The following is a 17,573-nucleotide window of genomic DNA, read 5'->3' on the forward strand; positions in this document are numbered from 1 at the left end:
TCGGCGGGTCCCCGTCGGGCCGCCCAGAGGCGGGAGGGAGGAGAGGAGGGAGAGGAGGAGGGACGGAGCGGCGCGGGGCGGGCGGGGCGGCGCCGGACTACAAGTCCCAGCGAGCGGCGGGCAGCGCAGCGAGGTGCCGAGCTCCTCCGCGCCGCCAGGTACCGGGCTGCGGCTGCTGGGGGCGGCCGCCGGGGCGGAGCGCGTCGCGGCGGGGCCGCGCTCGGGGCCGGCGGCACCGCGGCGCTCCGGGACGCCGAGCGGGGCGGGGGGTGCGGGCGGCGCGGGGCGAGGCGGGGCGACCGCGGGGAAGCCGTTCGTCGGGCCCCGTTCCTCGGCGCGGGGAGGCTGAGGGCGTGCGGCGGCCTCCGGGCCTCGCGTGCGGGGCTCCGTGTGCGCGGGCGGCCCCGGCGCTCGGCCTCGGCTGTGCGGGCTCCGGGTCGAGCCGGCGGGTCGGCCGGCGCCGTGGCCGCGCATCGCGTCCGCCCCGGTAGCCGGAGCGAACTCCGCCGGGCTGCGGTGCCTCAGCGGGCAGCTCCGAGCCCCCGGCCGCGCGAGCACGGCCTCCTCCGGCGCTGCCGAAATTGCGCTGCCGAACGCGCGGGCTCGCGGCTTGACCCTGCCGTAGCGTAAATGGTCAAAGCACGGGGTAAATGTCAAGCCCGAGCGAGGAAAGCGGGCTGCGCTCAGGATATCTCTGACGGTACGTTGGGCATCCCTGAAATAGAACGATCTATATGGGCTGTGCGAGCCGCCTGCGCTATTTTAAGTGTTACTGAACCTCACGGCCGGCATCTTTTGGGAGCCGGGGAGCGAGGCGGCCGCACGGTAGGGATCTGCTGCGTGCCGGCTGACGAGGAGAGGGCTTAGCGGGGCGGGGGGCAGCTGGGACGGCTGCGGGTTTGGGTGCGGAGCGGAAGCCGGGCAGCGCAGCGAGCTCTGCGCCGAGCGGTGCGTCTGAGCTGTGCTTTGGGTGCCGTGCTGAGTGCTGGAAGCTTTCTGTCCCGAACGAAACGTTTTCGCAGCTAATTATCAGACTTGCGGGTAGCGAATAAAGCCGCTGAAAGATCCGGGTGTGAAAACCGTGGCTGTTGTTTTTGCTTTTTTTTTTTTTTTGTCCGCCCCTCCTTTGGTCCGAATCGCCGCACCAGATTTGGAAGGTGTGCTGGGGGGGAAACGAGCGAATTGTTGTCGGGTGATCTCAGCCGCCGATGTTCTGTGCTGAGGGAGTGCCGGGAGGCACACGCTGGGGCAGCTGGAGGGAAGGCTGCTCCGTGCTGGCTGTGCTCGGCACCACGAGCGTTCTGTCGGGGCTCCGCACTCGAAGAACACGGGGCTGTGCGAGGCTCCAGCAGCACAACGCCTCTCGCTGCCGGGGAGCGGGGGAGGTGTTGAAGGACGTCCACGGCTGTTCCTCCGCCAGCAGACTTGGGATCCTTCATCTGTGCTCGGCTGTTCCGCCCGGTGCAGCGTTGTGTCAGCGTGCTGATCTGCGGTTGTGCGCGCCGTGCTTGGAAACGCACCTAGGTGTGTAATGCTGTGCGTGGCAGGCGGAGGGCTGCAGGTGCTCTGCAGGGACCCCTCACCACCACCTGGACAGCATCCGCTGCTTTGCCAACCAAGAGATTCAAGCTGAACTTTTTGGCGGTGTGAAATCACGCCTTTCGATCTGCTCCGAGCATCCGCTGTTGTGTTGGGTCAGTTTGGGGTGCCAGGTTTGCCCAGCGTGCTGCCTCCTGCAGTGTGCGCCCATCTGGCTCTACCATATCTGTATTTCTCTGCTTTAGAGCTGAGATCCCTGTCGCCCAAAGTGGGAGATCACAAATGTGTTTTGTGTGGTTGCGTGCCGCGCTGCTGGGATCGCAGCTTTTGGGGTTCCTCTCCCTCCCTGGCTGTGCCCTCTGTAATCCTTGTACTGAACAACTCTAAGAACAGTCCAAAGCCAAGTGTGTTAGTTCTCCTGCTAAGAAGTTCTCCTAGTAGGGAGCCCCTAAGGATTGCTTCACTCTTCCCATACTTTTCTCTGTGTAAAGCCAGTGCATGTCAGCCTGGTCTGATGAACAGCAGCAAGAGGCAAGATGGATTATGCATCTGTTTGCTTGGAAAGGACTCCAGTCTCCAGGGCAAAGGTGATGTATCTGAAACACAGCCATGAACTCAGGTGCTGTCACCCAGTACCACCCCTGGGTGTGTGTGAGCTGGCAGCTTTGTTGTCAGGGATGAGCTCTCGAAAAACTTTTCCTGGTAGGTTCAGCCTTGAGTAATTTTAATTGTAGGAAATAACATTGCAACACTGTTTGCTGAGAAGTAAACATTGCTTCTCATAGCCTAAGCAGGGCTATGGTCTGCTGCTGTGCAGGGCCAGGTGATTCCTTGGGATGTGTCACTGTTGTTTCCTGTATTCCCATGATAGCTTGATAATGAAGCTGCTCCTGGTAGTGATGGACCAGTGGCCTGCTCTGTGGGGAGGCTTCCTTGGCAAGCATCTCCAGCTGGCTCCAAGGGGAAGAAGAATCTCATAAAATCACAGAATGTCCTGGGTTGAAAAGGACCACAATGCTGATCTAATTTCAACCCCCCTGCTATGTGCAGGGCTGCCAACCAGCAGACCAGGCTGCCCAGAGCCACATCCAGCCTGGCCTTGAATGCCTCCAGGGATGGGGCATCCACGACCTCCTTGGGCAACCTGTTCCAGTGCATTATCACCCTCTGGGAGAAATTTCCCTGATCTTTCTACCATAAAAGTAGTGGTGGTGGAGCCAGGAGTTGGACCTGGTGTTCCTTGTGGGTCCCTTCCAACTTGGGATATTCTATGTGAAGTGAACTGCTTTGTAAAATGGTGCCCGTCTGCCCCAGGAGGAGCACTGGCGATGTTGGCACTGCTGGTGAAATCCACTCCAACTTCAGGAGCCACCTCCAGCATGGCCAAGGCAAGGAGTGGCTTTGAGGAAAATAAACCCACATTGGTTGGGTTTTTCAGGGATGGCCAAAGAACAGTTAATGGGTATTCCTTCAGAATCGCCTAAAAAGTGACTTTGGTGGTCTCCATGGAAACTCTTCTGTCGCTTTGTGGAGGACTTGTAGGACAGCTGCTGCCTGGCTTTGAGGAACAGAAAGGCATTACAAGGTGGAACCTGAAGGAGAAGCGGCTCTGCAGGAGGGACGCCTTGACCTGACTTGCTTGCAGGGGAGCTCGGCTCAGGCTTGGCCTGTGTCCTCTGGTTATCAGTTTCACTCTGGCTCCTTCCCCAGCTCTGAGGAGCTGGAGATAAGGCATGAGCGTGGTGCTGGGCCGCGTGGGCACCAGGGCTGTGAGCTGTGGCCCTGCTTACCTGGAGGGCCTGGGGCTGAGAAATAAACTCTGCACCACATGGCTGCTTCAGGAGGAGCGTTCCCCTCATGCGAATTCAACCACTTTCCAAAAAAAAAACCAAAAAACCAGGCTGAGAAAACGTGTGGGGATTTTAGTCATCGTTCTGAGGCGTCTGCACATTTCTTCGCCTTCTGCAAATGCTAAAATTGAGCGTGGGGGGAGCGTGCTAAGTCTGAGGAGCGGAAGCCGAGCAATTAAAAAGGGGGGTTTCTTTGGGCTGTTTGAAACGCTGACACATTCTCCTCTAATGGCTGTTTTTCAGCTGGGGACAAACCGCTCACCGCTGTGACAGAGGTGCTGTCTCACAAGTGCCTGGGCAGGGCTGTGCTCCGAATCCTTGGGTGCTGGGAGAACCTCTGCAGAAATCCGCCCTGCTGAACGCCCCGGGAGCTGCTCTGTGCCGCCTGCTTGCAGTGTGAGTTATCATCCTACCTAATGTGCAGAGCTACTTACGGTGGGAGGAAGGGGCTTATCCTGATGCTGAGCGATCAGCACGTGTGAATGCTGCTGTTGCAGTGCACACTCCTACTGGGGACTCTGTTGCTTTTGGAGGGAGGTGTTCTTTTGGGGTGTTTTGGATCGGTTGTCATCCTTGTGGTGTGTTTCTTTTTTTTTTGTTTTGGTTTGGCTTTTTTTGCTTTTTTCCCCTCCTCTGGCATTTCTCACAACTGATCCACAGACCGCACTCTTCCCCCGGCTCTGTTCTTTTCACCTTCGTAGTTGGCTCTCGCTGTGTGCATTCGTTCATGCAGACAAATTGTTCTGGCACGTACATCGTGTGTACATCACTGGGGCATGGCTGGCGCACAGCTCGCTGCCTTCACAACAACCTCTTGGCTTGTGCTGCCTGTGCAGCCGCCCCGAGCTTTCTGCGTGCGAGGGCATCTCTGCTCGCTCTCCTCGCTTTGCTCAGGTTACGGTACCCGCACTGCATCTCCTTTCCAAGGAGAGAGCAAGACCATCTTCAGCTGGAAGGCAGATGAGTGAGGGCGCAGCAATGTGACCTTCATAGCTGGCATTCAAAGAAGGCGGGGAAGGCCGCGAGATGGATGGTGTTATTTTAGCATGATGCCTTTGTTACAGAGCCAGGTGACGTCTGCCCGGCATGCCGACGGCCTGAGAAGCATGAGGCTGTGGTGCTGGGAGCCCTGAGGAGCGCCGGGCTCACAGGAGGGATGTTACGGTGGGCGGTGCACCTGGAAGGCGGGCCGCGCAGGGTGAACCACGCGGCCGTGGCTGTGGGGCACAAGGTGTATTCCTTCGGTGGGTATTGCTCTGGAGAAGACTATGAGACACTGCGGCAGATCGACGTCCACGTTTTTAATGCAGGTAAACGTGGGGTGTAAAGGAGCGCTGTGCTCAGTTTTCGGTTCTCTTGCACGCTGTTGCTTGATGCGTTCCGCTCTGTTCTGTGCTGTGATTGTGGCTCGATGGAGGTTTTCCATTCTGGCAGCAGCCAACTGGTTGGTATCACACAGGTTTGCGCTGTGCTAAGCAAAGCAGTCAGAGTCCATCTTGTAGAGGACCCAGTACATATCTGAGGACTGATTCAAACCGTGGCAGTGCTGGGAGAGGCTGCATTCCTTGATTCAGCGCTCTTGGAACTGAAGAGACTGCTGAGCTGGTCCACAAAGTGCTCCCCTATAATTAGGCTGAAAAATTGCACAGGTGCTTGGATGAGCCCAGCTGACATCCAAGGGCTGATTGCTCTGCGTGCTGCCCAGTTTGCAACCTCTCCTAATATGCAGACTAGTTTGCTGCAAGGTACAAAGAATGCACTGCTCTAAATCTGGCTTTGGGGAAGGCAGCGGCATGTGCAGTGGTGGATAAAATGGTTCTGTGAGGTTGTTGAGGTGATCTGCTCATGGTGTGCAGGAGAACATAGCTCAGGAACTTCTGACCGAAGACATTCATCTCTAGCCAGAGAGATTGGGCTCTTGCAGTCAAGACAGTTGAAAATGGCATCAGAGCACTGCTCTTGGGGGGAGCACATTCTTACCCTGCCCAAAGGAATGCTCTTGTATTGCCTTCCCTGTTTACCACTCCCAGGTATTAAAGAGTCACAGTGCTGTGACCACTGCCTGGGAGGTGCTGCTGGCTTCCCAAGCCCTTGCTGAGTTAGTGCTGTTGGGTTTAAGTGCCAAAGCCAAAGTACTGGGTTTTGAATAATCTCTTTCAATGATATGAAGAGGAAGACCATGTTTTAGGTAGGGAACATCCTGTTTAGCTTGAGTTTAGCACTGGCTGTACTTCCCCCCTGCCCTTCCTGCCTCAGAGGTGGACACTCGCCTCTCAAGGTACCTGATCCTCTCCCTTTGGTAACGATGGCTGCATAATGCTGCTGTGACTCCTGCACTGTCAGTACACCCTGTAATGCATGTTGGCTGCCCTGCCTACTACTGAACGTGACATGCAGGCTCCAGGAAGGTGAGCCTGTAATCACAAGACACTCTTGTTTGTACCTCAAGGTCAGCAGGGAGAGCGGAGGTGTGGATGGGGGTAAGGGAGACACAGCTGTCTGCTCCGAAATTTGGTTTTACTTTTTTTTTTTGTCTTGTTCTTATTATTTTAATAACAATTACTGTTGTTTCTACAAAGCTACTGTGTTGTTTTTCTTAGACTGTGCTTCCAAAGTCCAAATGATGCCTTCTCACCTTGCCCTGCAGTGAATTATTCCTGTGCTGCCCATTCCTTCCGCTTTGAGCATCTTCTTCAAAAACATCACTAGCCTGAAGTAGTGACCGCATTCATTATCACCTTCCCCCTTCTTTTCTTTCCTGTTTTGGGAGGGTGTATGTGGTGGTTTTGTGTGTGGGGGGGGGGTGTCTGCTTGTGTGCTGTACCTTCCTTCCTGGTTCAGGATGAGCAAGAGCAGAAATCTTTTTGATGTGGTAATGCAGAACCAAAGCTATTTCTATCCAGATTCCTCCAGTCCTCTGTGCTTCCTGCAGTCTTGCCTGAACAGTGCACCTGTGGAGAGCAGTGCTTCCATATTTCTTAACCTCCTACTATTCAGGGTTGGGCACAGCTCTGTCTTGCTAGCTAGCTTGCTAGACTGTTTCTGCACCTTATTGTGCTGGGGGAAAACAGAGCCATCAGGCTTTCTGCTTTCATGAATGCTCGCTTGCCCACAGTGGGAAGATGGGCAAGCCTGCACAGTAGGCTTAACACAGGCTCTAACTTATACTTCCAGTGTCCCTGCGCTGGATCAAGCTGCCTCCAGTGTGGACAAACAGCCGTGATCAAGTGAGAGAGGTGCCCTACATGAGGTATGGGCACTCAGCAGTGCTCATCGACGACATTGTCTACATATGGGGAGGCCGCAACGACACGGAGGGTGCCTGCAACGTGCTCTATGCCTTTGATGTCAGTAAGTTCCACCTTCTTACTCATCCTCATCACAGCTGCTCTTGGTGAAGCCTTTTCTCTGCCCCGTGCTGCTGCTCAGCTTGTTCTCCTGCCTCTGGTCTCTCTACAAAGTGGCAGTATAGAGCAAACAGGGCAGATGAGGAACTGGTGCTGCTGGATGATTCAGCAGGGTGGCAAGTGCATCTGTGCACCTGACTCTCTGTGAAAGGCTTTGAAAAGAAATTAATGAAATTCTCTGACAGGCAAACGATTTTCAATTTTTTTGTCAGCTTTGTGCACTCTCTGTGATAGTAGCTATAACTGAAGAGCTCTCTCTGATGCACTCCTTAGCTGTGGCTGAAGGCTGCAGCAGGAAGGGCTCTCGAGGATTGTTGTTGCTTTCCAGGGAGCTGGTTCTTTCTGAAAGCATGAAGCAGAGTGAGGAATCAAGTTGCTGAAGTGGCTGAGGACAGAATGGAACTTGAGCAAGATTAGATAAATCCGAAGGATAAACTCCTTGAGATTTCAAGTTGTTTTCTTCATTATGCTGTTGTTCCTCACAGGTGTTTCAGGGACTGGGTGGACAAGAGTGTCAGGGAAGGAGGGGGGCACATCTGGATTCTGGGGCAAGTTCATTTAAATACTAACCACCGACTGGGCTTGCAGTGACAAGTGCTTGCTGCTTGGTCATGAGTTCCCTTTGTTGCCAGAAGTCTTGAAGCCTGGAGCTGCTCTCTGGGCACAGGGTTTTCCCCCCTTCCCCTGGTACATGCAGCTAGGAAGCCACAGCAGATTGCCTTCTACACGGAAGCCTTGCAGTGGGAGCTGCCTGGTGTCCCTGCCAATTCCAGCACTTTAGCATTAAGTGCAAATTAACTGAAAAGGCCAGCCCTAAGTCCTAGTCCAAACCCTGTGCAGCTGTCTGTACACACAGTGCCTGTCCCCTGCCAATCCTGGAAAGTGTGGCTGGCACTCCTCCGACTGTGGTGTGAGCTCTATTGTGTCTGTTGCATCAGGCTGGATAAGTCCTGGCTGAGTGCAATTTTGTCATTTGGAGATGGAGGCACTGAGCTGACCATGAGGCAAGGTCTCTTCCATCTAATTTGACACATTATGCCTGGGCAAGCTCTTGCTGCTACCATGTGACTTGGGCTTGGAAGCAGCCCTGTGAAGGATGGGAACTCGATAGCAGTTGCGGCTTTCTTGCTAGCTGCCTGCCCAGGATTTTGTTGACCTTGCAAACCCCTCTGTGTGGTTCCAGCCAGAGCCTAGGTGGACTGCTGTGGTCGTGGGCCAAGTTCAGAGGAGTTATCCTCACGAAGAATGTTGCTTTGGCTCCACTTTTACCACTTCCTGAAATAAGTATGGCTCTTGGCAGCTTGCAGTATTTCAGGGGGTTGTGGGGGGACATCTCCTTCTGCCTCAAGGCTTATCTGTGCCTGTCTGTGGGCTCATGGGACAGGTGCCTGTTTGTGCTTGGCAGGGAGTTGCTGGCACAGCTCCACAGTTGCCCTGCATGGAGAACAGCTCTGGCTGGATTTCAAGTCCTCCTCTAACTCAGTTCTTGGGACGTGTGGGCTGAGGGCTGAATCCAGCTTGTGTAGGTGTGCGGGGAGTGGTGGTAAGGGGACTGTGAAGGGTGGAGGGCGGGGAAATCTCCCCTTGGAGAGGGGGTGCAGATGTGACAAGAGGAGCAGACAAGATAGGGAGAGCTGCAGAGGTGAAGGTGTGTGCTGCAGCTCTGTTGGCATGATAAGCTTGTGGTTCAGTCACTTCTGGCTGGGTTTTTGAGCGCTAGTTTTCTTCAATTAATTAGTTAGCATCTCCAAGCTGTGAGGTCACTTGGGCCATTTAGCATGATTTCTTCACTGTAGTTGAAACTGCAAAGGCAAAGTTGATAAACTGTAGAATCATAGAATATCGTGAGTTGTAAGAGATCCATAAAGAACACTGAATCCAACTCCTGGCTCCATGCAGCACCACCTGAAAATCAGACCCCGTGCTCCCTGAGCTCCGGCATCGGGGCCGTGCCCACTGCCCTGGGCAGCCTGTGCCATGCCCACCGCCCTCTGGGGCACAGCCTTTCCCTCACCCCCACCTGCCCTCCCCTGACAGCTCCATGCTGTTCCCTCAGCCCTGCTGCACAGACAGCAGAGCTCAGCGCTGCCCTCCGCTCCCTGGGAGAGCTGCAGCTGCCATCGGGCCTCCCCTCAGTTCTGCTCTGGGCCATATAAAATAGGGACTCTGTCCTTCTATGGTGGAGTGACAGAGCTGATATCATATACTTTGACATGGTCTGGCCCCGTATCCTTATGTCTAAATTAGAAAGAGGTGGATTTGAAAGCTGGACTGTTCAGTGCATAAGGAACTGGCTGGATGGTTGTAGCCATAGGGTTGTGGTCAATGGCTCTACATTTAGGTGGAGGCCAATCACAAGCAGTGTCCCCCAGGGATCTGTCTTGGTACCAGTTCTCTTCAGCATTTTTATCAATGACTGAGACTGTGGAATTGAGTGTACCCTCAGCAAGTTTCCTGGTAACACTTAGCAGAGTGGTGCACTCAATACAACAGAAGGAAGGGATGCCATCCAGAGGGACATGAACAGGCTTTGAAAAGTGGGCCCATGAGAACCTAATGAGGTTCAATAAGACCAAGTGCAAGGTGCTGCCCTTGGGTCAGGGCAGTCCTAGATATGAGTACAGACTGGGAGATGAACTAATTGAGAGTAGCCCTGCAGAGAAGAATTTGGGGCTGGCCCTCCTGGCTACCTGGGCACATGGCTGCTTCATGTTCAACTTGCTGCCAACCAAGACTCCCAGATCCCTTTCAGCAGGGCTGCTCCCAGTGTCTCTCATCCCCAGCCTGTTTGTACAGCCATGGTTGCCCCTTCCCAGGTGCAGAATCAGTCTCTTGTTATGTGGTTGATGATTGCTCAGCTCTCTAATTTATCTAGATCTCTCTGTGAGGCCTCTCTGCCCTCAGCATAGTCAATAGCTCCTCCTAGTTTAGCATCAGCAGCAAACTTGCTCAAAACACATTCTAGTCCTACATTCAAGTCATTTATGAAGATGTTAAAGGGAACTGGCCCTAAAATGAAGCCCTGAGGAACCCTGCTAGTGACTGGATGCAGCCTGATGCAACTGTTCACTATAACCCTTTGGACCTGATCTGTCAGCCAATTGCTCACCCACTGCATTATGTTTTTGTCTAGCTCTATGCCGGACATTACATCAAAAGGCTTCCTTTGGTCAACACGGTGGGTAACCTTGCCATGAAAGGAGATTAAATTTGTTAAACAGAACCTTCCCCTCATGAACCCACGTTGGCTGCAATCCAATGACCACATTGTCCTTCAGGTGTTTTTCAATAACTCCCAGCATAATCTCCATAGTATTACCAGCCCTGAAGTGATGTTGACAGCCCTGTAATTGCCAAGGTCTTACTTCTTGCCTTCCTTGAGAATTGCTACAGTCCTTGCCAGCTTCCAGTCTCTTGCACCTCTTGCAAAGCCTACTTGTGAGCCAATACAAATAACATTGCTCAAGCAGTGCTGTACTAATCACATGGAGAACTTGAGCTGTTTGTCAGGCTGGGCATTGGCTGTGCCCCAGAGCTGAGGACCTCTGTTGCTGTGTCCTCTGTGGAAACTCAGGTAGGCAGCCTCACTTGGAGAAGCTTGCTGAAGAAGCAGGTGCTGCGTGTGAAATATGGATTTCTGCCTGGAAATGAGGAATGGCTGTGAAGAGCTCTCCCATCCCGACATCTACTGTACTTTCTTAGCATTGCCTCCTGTTTTATTTCAGACACGCACAAGTGGTTCACGCCAAAGGTGTCTGGAATGGTCCCAGGAGCAAGAGACGGGCACTCAGCTTGTGTCCTGGCAAAGAGCATGTTTATCTTTGGAGGCTATGAACAGCTGGTGAGTAATCTCAAACACTTATTTGGCAATCCCCTGGGAAAGAGGGTATTCCTACCCAGGACATTAGCAGAGGCAGGGGATGTGGGCATATTTATATTCACAGTTGCCTTCATTTTATAACTCAACAAAGTTATGAGCCTAACCTGGATAATTAGTGCCATAATTCATCAGAAGAGGTGTTGGTAGGTCTGTGAAAAGGACAGATTTTTTGTTTGCTTTCCCAAAGCATGCAGATTTAAAATATAAATGTTATATTTTATGGCACATTTCTCCAACAAATTTAGATAAATATATAAAAATTATAACAAATACATTTTAATTTAGCTAAGAAACATCCAAGAAATGCACTGCTTCCAACGTCTGTAGTGCTGTTGTGAAGTTTTGTCCCAGTGTGGTGCATGCTCCCTGTACTCTGTACCTCTTCTAATGCCTTGCTGAGCCTCTCCAGCAGGCACTTGTCCTTCCTGTAAGAAGGACAGAGATCATCCTGCACTGCCAGTGTGCTTAACACCCCTTTATGTAAATCCTTATGATCTGAACTTAGAAGAGTAAATATCACTTCAGACTATCACCAGACTCAAGGAATGTACCACATTGTTTGGATGAAAGCTGGGGCTGTTATGGCAGTGCCTTGGTTATACCCCTGGCTTTCTGAGTTCTCTAGCACGTTAAGCCCATGATCTTGATTGCAGCTCTACAAACGTGGGTTGTTTTTAACCAAGGCCAAACAAGCCTGCCCTCTTGGTTTTGCTGCCATCTCCCTTGCCTGGAAGAGCAGAAGTCTGTTCTGTTTGAATGAGTGCAAGCTCTACTCAGCTGCAAGCTGCAGATTAGTTCTGTGGGATCCTCACCTGTATTTACTCTTGGGTGTTGAGTTTCCTTAAAGTAATCCTAGCTCCTACCTCTCATTGCATGGCCTTAGCAGAGGCAGTTTCTCCACCTTCTTCTATTGCGGCATGGAGTGGAGGTAAAATTCTGCTGTGTGCAGGTCTTGGTGGTAGGAGCCAAGCTCTGAATAAATGGGAAGGTTGCAGGAGGAACAGCTCTAAGGAGGGGTGAGCTTTACCTCCTTGTTAAGTGGCACGTGCTGCTTACCTGCATGTTTTGGAGCAAGCACCACATCTGCTAGGAAGAGCTGGGTCCAAAGGAGTGATGTGAGTCTCTAGGATAGCTGCCTTGGTCTGGTGTTGTCACCAGGCTTTTCAGTGCTTTGGTAACCAGGCTGCGCTGCTGTCTTCCAGGCTGACTGCTTTTCAAACGACATCCATAAATTGGACACCACAAACATGATGTGGACCTTAATTTCTGCCAAGGTGAGTGTCTGGTTTTTATTCTGGTTTTGTGGAGAAAGTCTCAGTTGTGCTGTTCTCTGGGGTAGATGCCCATACTTGTCTCCCAGCTCCTGTGTGGCTGGGATCTGCAGGAGAAGTTCTCCATGAGAAGGCAGCCACAACAATTTCCCTGCCAAGAGGTGTCACCTCCCTGGGTAACTTGCACTGTTTCTCTTGCTGTTTTAACCTGTCCCTGCAGGGTACGCCGGCTCGCTGGAGAGACTTCCATTCAGCTACCATCATTGGAACGAAGATGTATGTATTTGGGGGCAGAGCTGATCGTTTTGGGCCATTTCACTCCAACAACGAGATCTACTGTAACCGCATTAAAGTGTTTGATACAGAAACAAACTCCTGGCTGGACTCCCCTCCCACTCCAGTGCTCCCTGAAGGCCGCCGGAGCCATTCAGCATGTGAGTGTGGGGCTGCTGGAAGAGGAGAACGTGGAAAGGAGTTCCCACCCATAGAACAAGGGTGTCGACTCCGCTGGGTGAAAGTGTGGGACAGTGAGGGGTGCTCAGAGCCTGGCTTCTGTGGAGAGCTGCGGCCCATAGCAAAGCCTTGTGTGCAGCCCTGTGGAAGTGATATAAACTAAAGTGGGCAGCAAGCATTGCTTTGCTTTGTGTTTGGTGTTGGGACAGGGCTCTGCCCTGGGTGGCACTCTGATGTCTGTGTTTACTCCCCACAGTCAGCTACAATGGGGAGCTCTATGTATTTGGTGGCTACAACGCACGCCTGAACAGACACTTCCACGATCTCTGGAAATTCAATCCAGGTATTTACACTTCTAACTTGTTGCAGTGATGGTGCTCGAGACTCTCATGTGTGTGAGTGCTCAGATGAACGTATACTCCAAGGGCTTGCTTGGGGGAAATGGCTGCCGTGACAACATAGAAACTTGCTGTGCTCAGTGCCCATGTTCCTCCTCAAACTATCTCCAGCTCTCATTAGAAAAGGGAAATGTTGCTGAAAGGTGCTTATTTGGAAAGTGCTTGGAAAAAACTTTGGTTTGTTCTTTAGCAAACAGAACTGATGGCAGAAAAAAAGATATGGGGTTAGTGGAGCCCAGACATTAACTGGGGAAACCACTCAGCTTAACCTGCAGCATCGCCACAGCACGTTCTCTGGGTACTATGTCAGCTTGGTGGTTCTTGATCTGGTACCCCAACTATCAGCTGTAAGATGTTTTGGAGTCCTCTGTACTCAAACACTTTCAGCAATCCACGAGACTGATTTGTTTGCTAATCACTTTGCATAGTGAAGCCTTATAAGAATTGTACGTGGTTATGGGGGAGCAGCCAGCTTGCTATTCCCCAGCTGAACCCGTGATCTAGTGTGAGAGCTTCTGAAAGTTTTGGTGCTTTACGTTTGTGATTAATCACCCCCCAGCATCGTTGCCATAGAGAGCAGCAGGGGCAAAGGCTGCTGTCCTCTCTGCCTGGTTCAGTCTCCGTGCTCCCGCAGCCATACTGTCCCAGCTCGGGGAGGATGCTCTGCGTTCTCCGTGGCTGCCAACAGATGGAGCTGGTTCCTGGGCTTCCACTCTAAATCAGGCCCACGCTGGTGAAGGGGAGCTGACCGCTCCTGCATTTCTGCCTGCACAGCTCCCTGTGGTGTTAAAACTGCTGCTTTCAGCAGCCCCTGGGCTCGAGTTTTGTAGCTGAAAGGCCTGGTTTTGTCACAGTGGCATATTATTTATTTATTTTCTTCTGTGGTTTGTTTAATTCTATAACCTTATACCTAGGTCTTGGTCAGGTCTTTGTGACAAGCTGGTGCATTCTCTCACCCCTATTCCTTTCCTTAGTTTCCCTTTCATGGAGGAAGATTGAGCCCAAGGGGAAAGGCCCATGTCCTCGACGCCGGCAGTGCTGCTGCAGAGTAGGGGACAAAATCATCCTCTTTGGAGGCACCAGGTGAGTTGTAGGGGGCCAACGGTGTGGCTTTGGGGAAGGGTTTGCCATTCCCTTCAGCACAATTTCCTTCCATGCTGTAGTCAGCTTCACTTTGTAGCAACATGGTTACAAAGCCATCTAACTTCAAGTGTGGCAGATTATACACATCATAGCTCCTCTGGAAAAAGCAAAGGGGAAACTGAAGTTGTCGTGTTAATTTGTAAAGCACCTGATGACAAGTCTTATTCTGCAAGCAAGACAAGTAGCCTGGTCTGCTGTGCTGAAGCAGACTTCAGACTGATTTATTCTCCATTACATGCTGCCCTGCTTCTCCCACCAGAATTTTTTCTTCATTGGCAGGACGGGTGTCTGCTGAGCTGCAGAGAGATGTCAGCTCAGCCGGGAGCTGTTTGAGCCATTCACACAAAGTAGCATTCCCTTCTGTGTACCAGTGTTCCTTAGCAAAATTTCCATTCATAGAAGGGACCCAGTGTTAAGGATTTAGCTGTCAAACACTGGAGTTGGTACTGTCAGGATGGAGGGCAGCTGGATGTGGCCAAGAGCCTTAGCAGCTGCTAAAAGGAAGGAAGTAGCCCATCACCAGGACATGCTCTGCGCTGTCTGAAATGACAGATTGCAGCTCTGGAGCACAGGTCTGTTTGCCAGCATTTACCTTGCACAGACATCTGAAATGTTTTCAGCCTTCCAAAGGGTTTGGAAAAGTTTGAGACTTCCCCTGGGACTCTGGAAGTGGCTTTGTGGGGAGAAGCTGGGAGCAGAGGACAAGACAGAGCAGTTGATAGGCTGATGTACCAATGTCTGATGAAGCAAAGGGCCTTCAGCTGCAGAAAAGCTTGGCATGGGAGAAGGGATAGTGGTAGGATGCCTGTGTGGATATGAGGGAGCCTGCAGTGCACAGTGAGGTGCTGGGAGATGCTGAGTTTATCCAGGCTCCCCACAGATACTGGGTGCTGCTCTGTGTAGCAGAAGGCTTGATGACAGCTCTGGATGCTCTCAGGTGCTGCAGTCTTTGGTAGATAGTGCAGCAACTGAACTTGGGTGTTAAAACTCAGCTGTCCTAACAAACACTAGCAAACCACAATAAATTTGACACCAGTTTTTCAGAGGCTGGTCCACCTCTGCCAGACAGACTGGCAGCAGCTTGTCTTTTCCACTAACCAACTTCAGTATTTGCCTTGTTCTTCCTGCAAGGTTCATCCATACCAGGCTGGGGTAGGAAAAGCTGCTGGTGGCTAGGAATGTAGCCTGCCTGGATGGAGGGACAGCTCTGCAGGCTGGGGTGGGGGCTGTGCTGGCTTCCTGTAATGGTTATCAGGTGTGTTCTGGAGCCGGCTGGCAAGATAAGAAGTTTTCCAGGAAGTCATTGTAAATGGAGAACTCCCTGCGGTCTGCCTGCTGACCTGTGCTCCCCTGCTGGGGAAGGGGAGGGGAGAATACGGATGTGGGGGATTCAGTGGCGCCTTGCAGGATCAGCCAGGCAACACTGTTGGGCATGGGGAGGTAAACCTTTTTGTGTCCTGCCCTTCCTGCCAAGGATTCATTGCACGAGAGGCTGTTCAGGAGTTCTTCTGCAGGTGCCTGCTGCTGCATCATTCATGCGCTTCTTTTTGTTTTGCAGTCCTGCCCAGAGCTCTGTCTTTTTGCCTCTCTGTGGCCTTTCATTAAGGCCAGCAGCAATCCTGTTGTTTGCGTCCCATTTCAATGGCAGGGAAGCCATGTGGCACTAAGCCCAGTGCTTCTGCTAGCTGTGTCCCAGGCTTGGTCTCCTCCCAGACTTACAGCACTTCACAGACAGAGACCATCCACAAAGGGAGAATGAAGAGGTAATGGAGTACCATAAGTCAGAGTTTAGCTGTATGGGTGCTGATCCAGGTTTGTCTTGGAGCTGCTCTATCCTGATCTGGCTTAGAAAAGCCTGGCTTGGTGAGGGAGAGCAAACAGTTTTGCTGGGTCCTGGCTGGTTCCCCGTGTATTGGGAGCTGCAGCACTCCTGGTCTTGAACTCCAGGCTTTCCCCAGCTGCTTGCAGTTGGGTGATAAAGCCACGAGCACACTGTGCTGCCTGCTGGTTTCTCTTTGGAAGATAAGGGATGCCCTAGGTCTTCCTGTGACGTGGATGTGAGATTAGATTGTGGTGTTCTTGTATCCAGGCAGATGGGGCTTATCAGCAGCAGGTTTTCTCTGCCAGCAGCAAGCTGTGCCTTGTATTTGTGTGGGGGTGCTGAGGAGTGGGGACACAGGTGCTGCCTTAGCTCCTGTCCGACGTGAAGCTTGGTGGGTTATAGGTGGACAGCAAGCAACACTGCAGCGAGAATCACTGCATGAGGTCCCAGCTAAGCAATAAGAATGTACTGAATTGCCTTGTGGCAAGCCAAAGAATGACTCAGAACACCTTTCCTTTCTTGCAAGTTCTCCAAACAGCCATCAGTGCTTGGGCAAAGTGCTAATGCTGCAGCACAGGCTGGTCTGTTCTCTTAAGAAACTCTTGGAGGGTTCCAGGCAGGCTGAGTTCAGTCCTGGCCTTGCTCAACCCTTGGGGAGCCTAAAGAACTGCAAATGCTACGCAAGTGTTTTGGCACTGCTTGATGAGCTTTGTTTGGCTTCTGCAGCCCATCTCCGGAGGAGGGCATGGGCGATGAATTCGACCTGATGGATCACTCAGATCTCTACATCCTCGACTTCAGTACGTGAGTGCTCCCTGCACAATGTGTGCCTTTTGCCACCAGGTGCCTCGTTGAGAAGCACCGTTTCCTGTGGCGTTGATTGCCTGATGCCCTGATCCCCCATAGTGCCCAGATGAGGACTGCTGTGGCTAATCGCCCTCTATCCACAGGCCCTAGCCTAAAGACGTTGTGTAAGCTAGCAGTGATCCAGTACAGCCTGGACCAGTCCTGCCTTCCCCACGACATCAGGTACTGTAAACCTTGCGTTGGAGCTCACCCATGCGTGCTCCCCAGGGCACTCTAGCCCTGGTTACTGCGTTCATGCTGCTTCTAATTTTGCCCTGTTGTTGTGTTACAGATGGGAGCTCTCGGCCATGACAACGAACAGCACCATCAGCCGCCCCATCGTCTCCTCACAGGGCTGATGCTGGCTCACCCTTCTATCACCCTGTACTCACCCCTCCACACACTGACCTCTTGCTCCACTGCCTGCATGAATTTTTAGCCCTTTCAAGCAAGGAACCTATGTGAGCTCCGTTTGTCTTGCCCCGGCCAGGCCTCCTTGGGCCTTTGTTCCATTCAGGGCAGCATGGGTGTGCAGGCAGAGCATGCCCCTAGGGAAGAAATCTGCGTGCCCCAGCAGCACAGCGGTGAACCCCCATCCTCGCCTGAAGAGCTGCAGCCGCGCTGGCCTGGTGCCCTGCCAGTAAGGGCCTGAATTGACTCCTGCCGCCAGCCCCAGGCTTGGAACTATTCCTGTGCTGCCTCATAATCATGATGACGTTTGTGCCTGCACCCATTGGTGCTGAGCTGCCCCCAGCACTGGCTTGCAGGCCCAGGGTGGAGCTGAGCCCCTGCATCCAACATGGGGGCATTGCTGCCTGGCTCAGGTTGTAACACAGTGACCAGTGGGCGTTTTATAAACACTGAGGTGGAAGTAGCTTTCTTGATGCTCTGTGTGTCCAAGTCGGGGCAGCTATGCTGGGTGGGAGGTATGGGAGGAGAGGGCAGTGGCTGAGCCAGATGCAAG

At 52.5% G+C, this 17,573-nt stretch overlaps 1 protein-coding gene across 4 annotated transcripts; it reads left to right on the plus strand.

The window, feature by feature from the left end:
• Positions 1 to 25: 25 nt before the first annotated feature.
• Positions 26 to 17,483, plus strand: KLHDC3 (kelch domain containing 3). Of its 4 annotated transcripts, none has more exons than XR_016463831.1 (12): positions 26 to 158; positions 3,633 to 3,785; positions 4,454 to 4,699; positions 6,564 to 6,740; positions 10,522 to 10,637; positions 11,879 to 11,950; positions 12,168 to 12,381; positions 12,657 to 12,743; positions 13,773 to 13,881; positions 16,490 to 16,567; positions 16,714 to 16,792; positions 16,902 to 16,943. XR_016463831.1 is itself a non-coding variant. In XM_031603340.2 (12 exons), the coding sequence occupies exons 3-12, from the start codon at positions 4,546 to 4,548 to the stop codon at positions 16,966 to 16,968; spliced, it is 1,149 nt and encodes a 382-aa protein (XP_031459200.2). In that variant the 5' UTR covers positions 26 to 158; positions 3,633 to 3,785; positions 4,454 to 4,545; the 3' UTR covers positions 16,969 to 17,483. The 4 variants fall into 4 exon arrangements, 3 of the variants coding, with proteins under 3 accessions (XP_031459200.2, XP_031459201.2, XP_089990751.1); XM_031603340.2 differs by having other exon boundaries at positions 16,490 to 16,563; positions 16,902 to 17,483; XM_031603341.2 differs by lacking the exon at positions 26 to 158 and adding an exon at positions 511 to 700 and having other exon boundaries at positions 16,490 to 16,563; positions 16,902 to 17,483.
• The last annotated feature ends 90 nt before the right edge of the window (positions 17,484 to 17,573 follow it).

The sequence above is a fragment of the Phasianus colchicus genome, chromosome 2 (assembly GCF_987193195.1).
Source record: "Phasianus colchicus chromosome 2, bPhaCol1.hap1.1, whole genome shotgun sequence".
Taxonomy (NCBI): Eukaryota; Metazoa; Chordata; class Aves; order Galliformes; family Phasianidae; genus Phasianus; species Phasianus colchicus.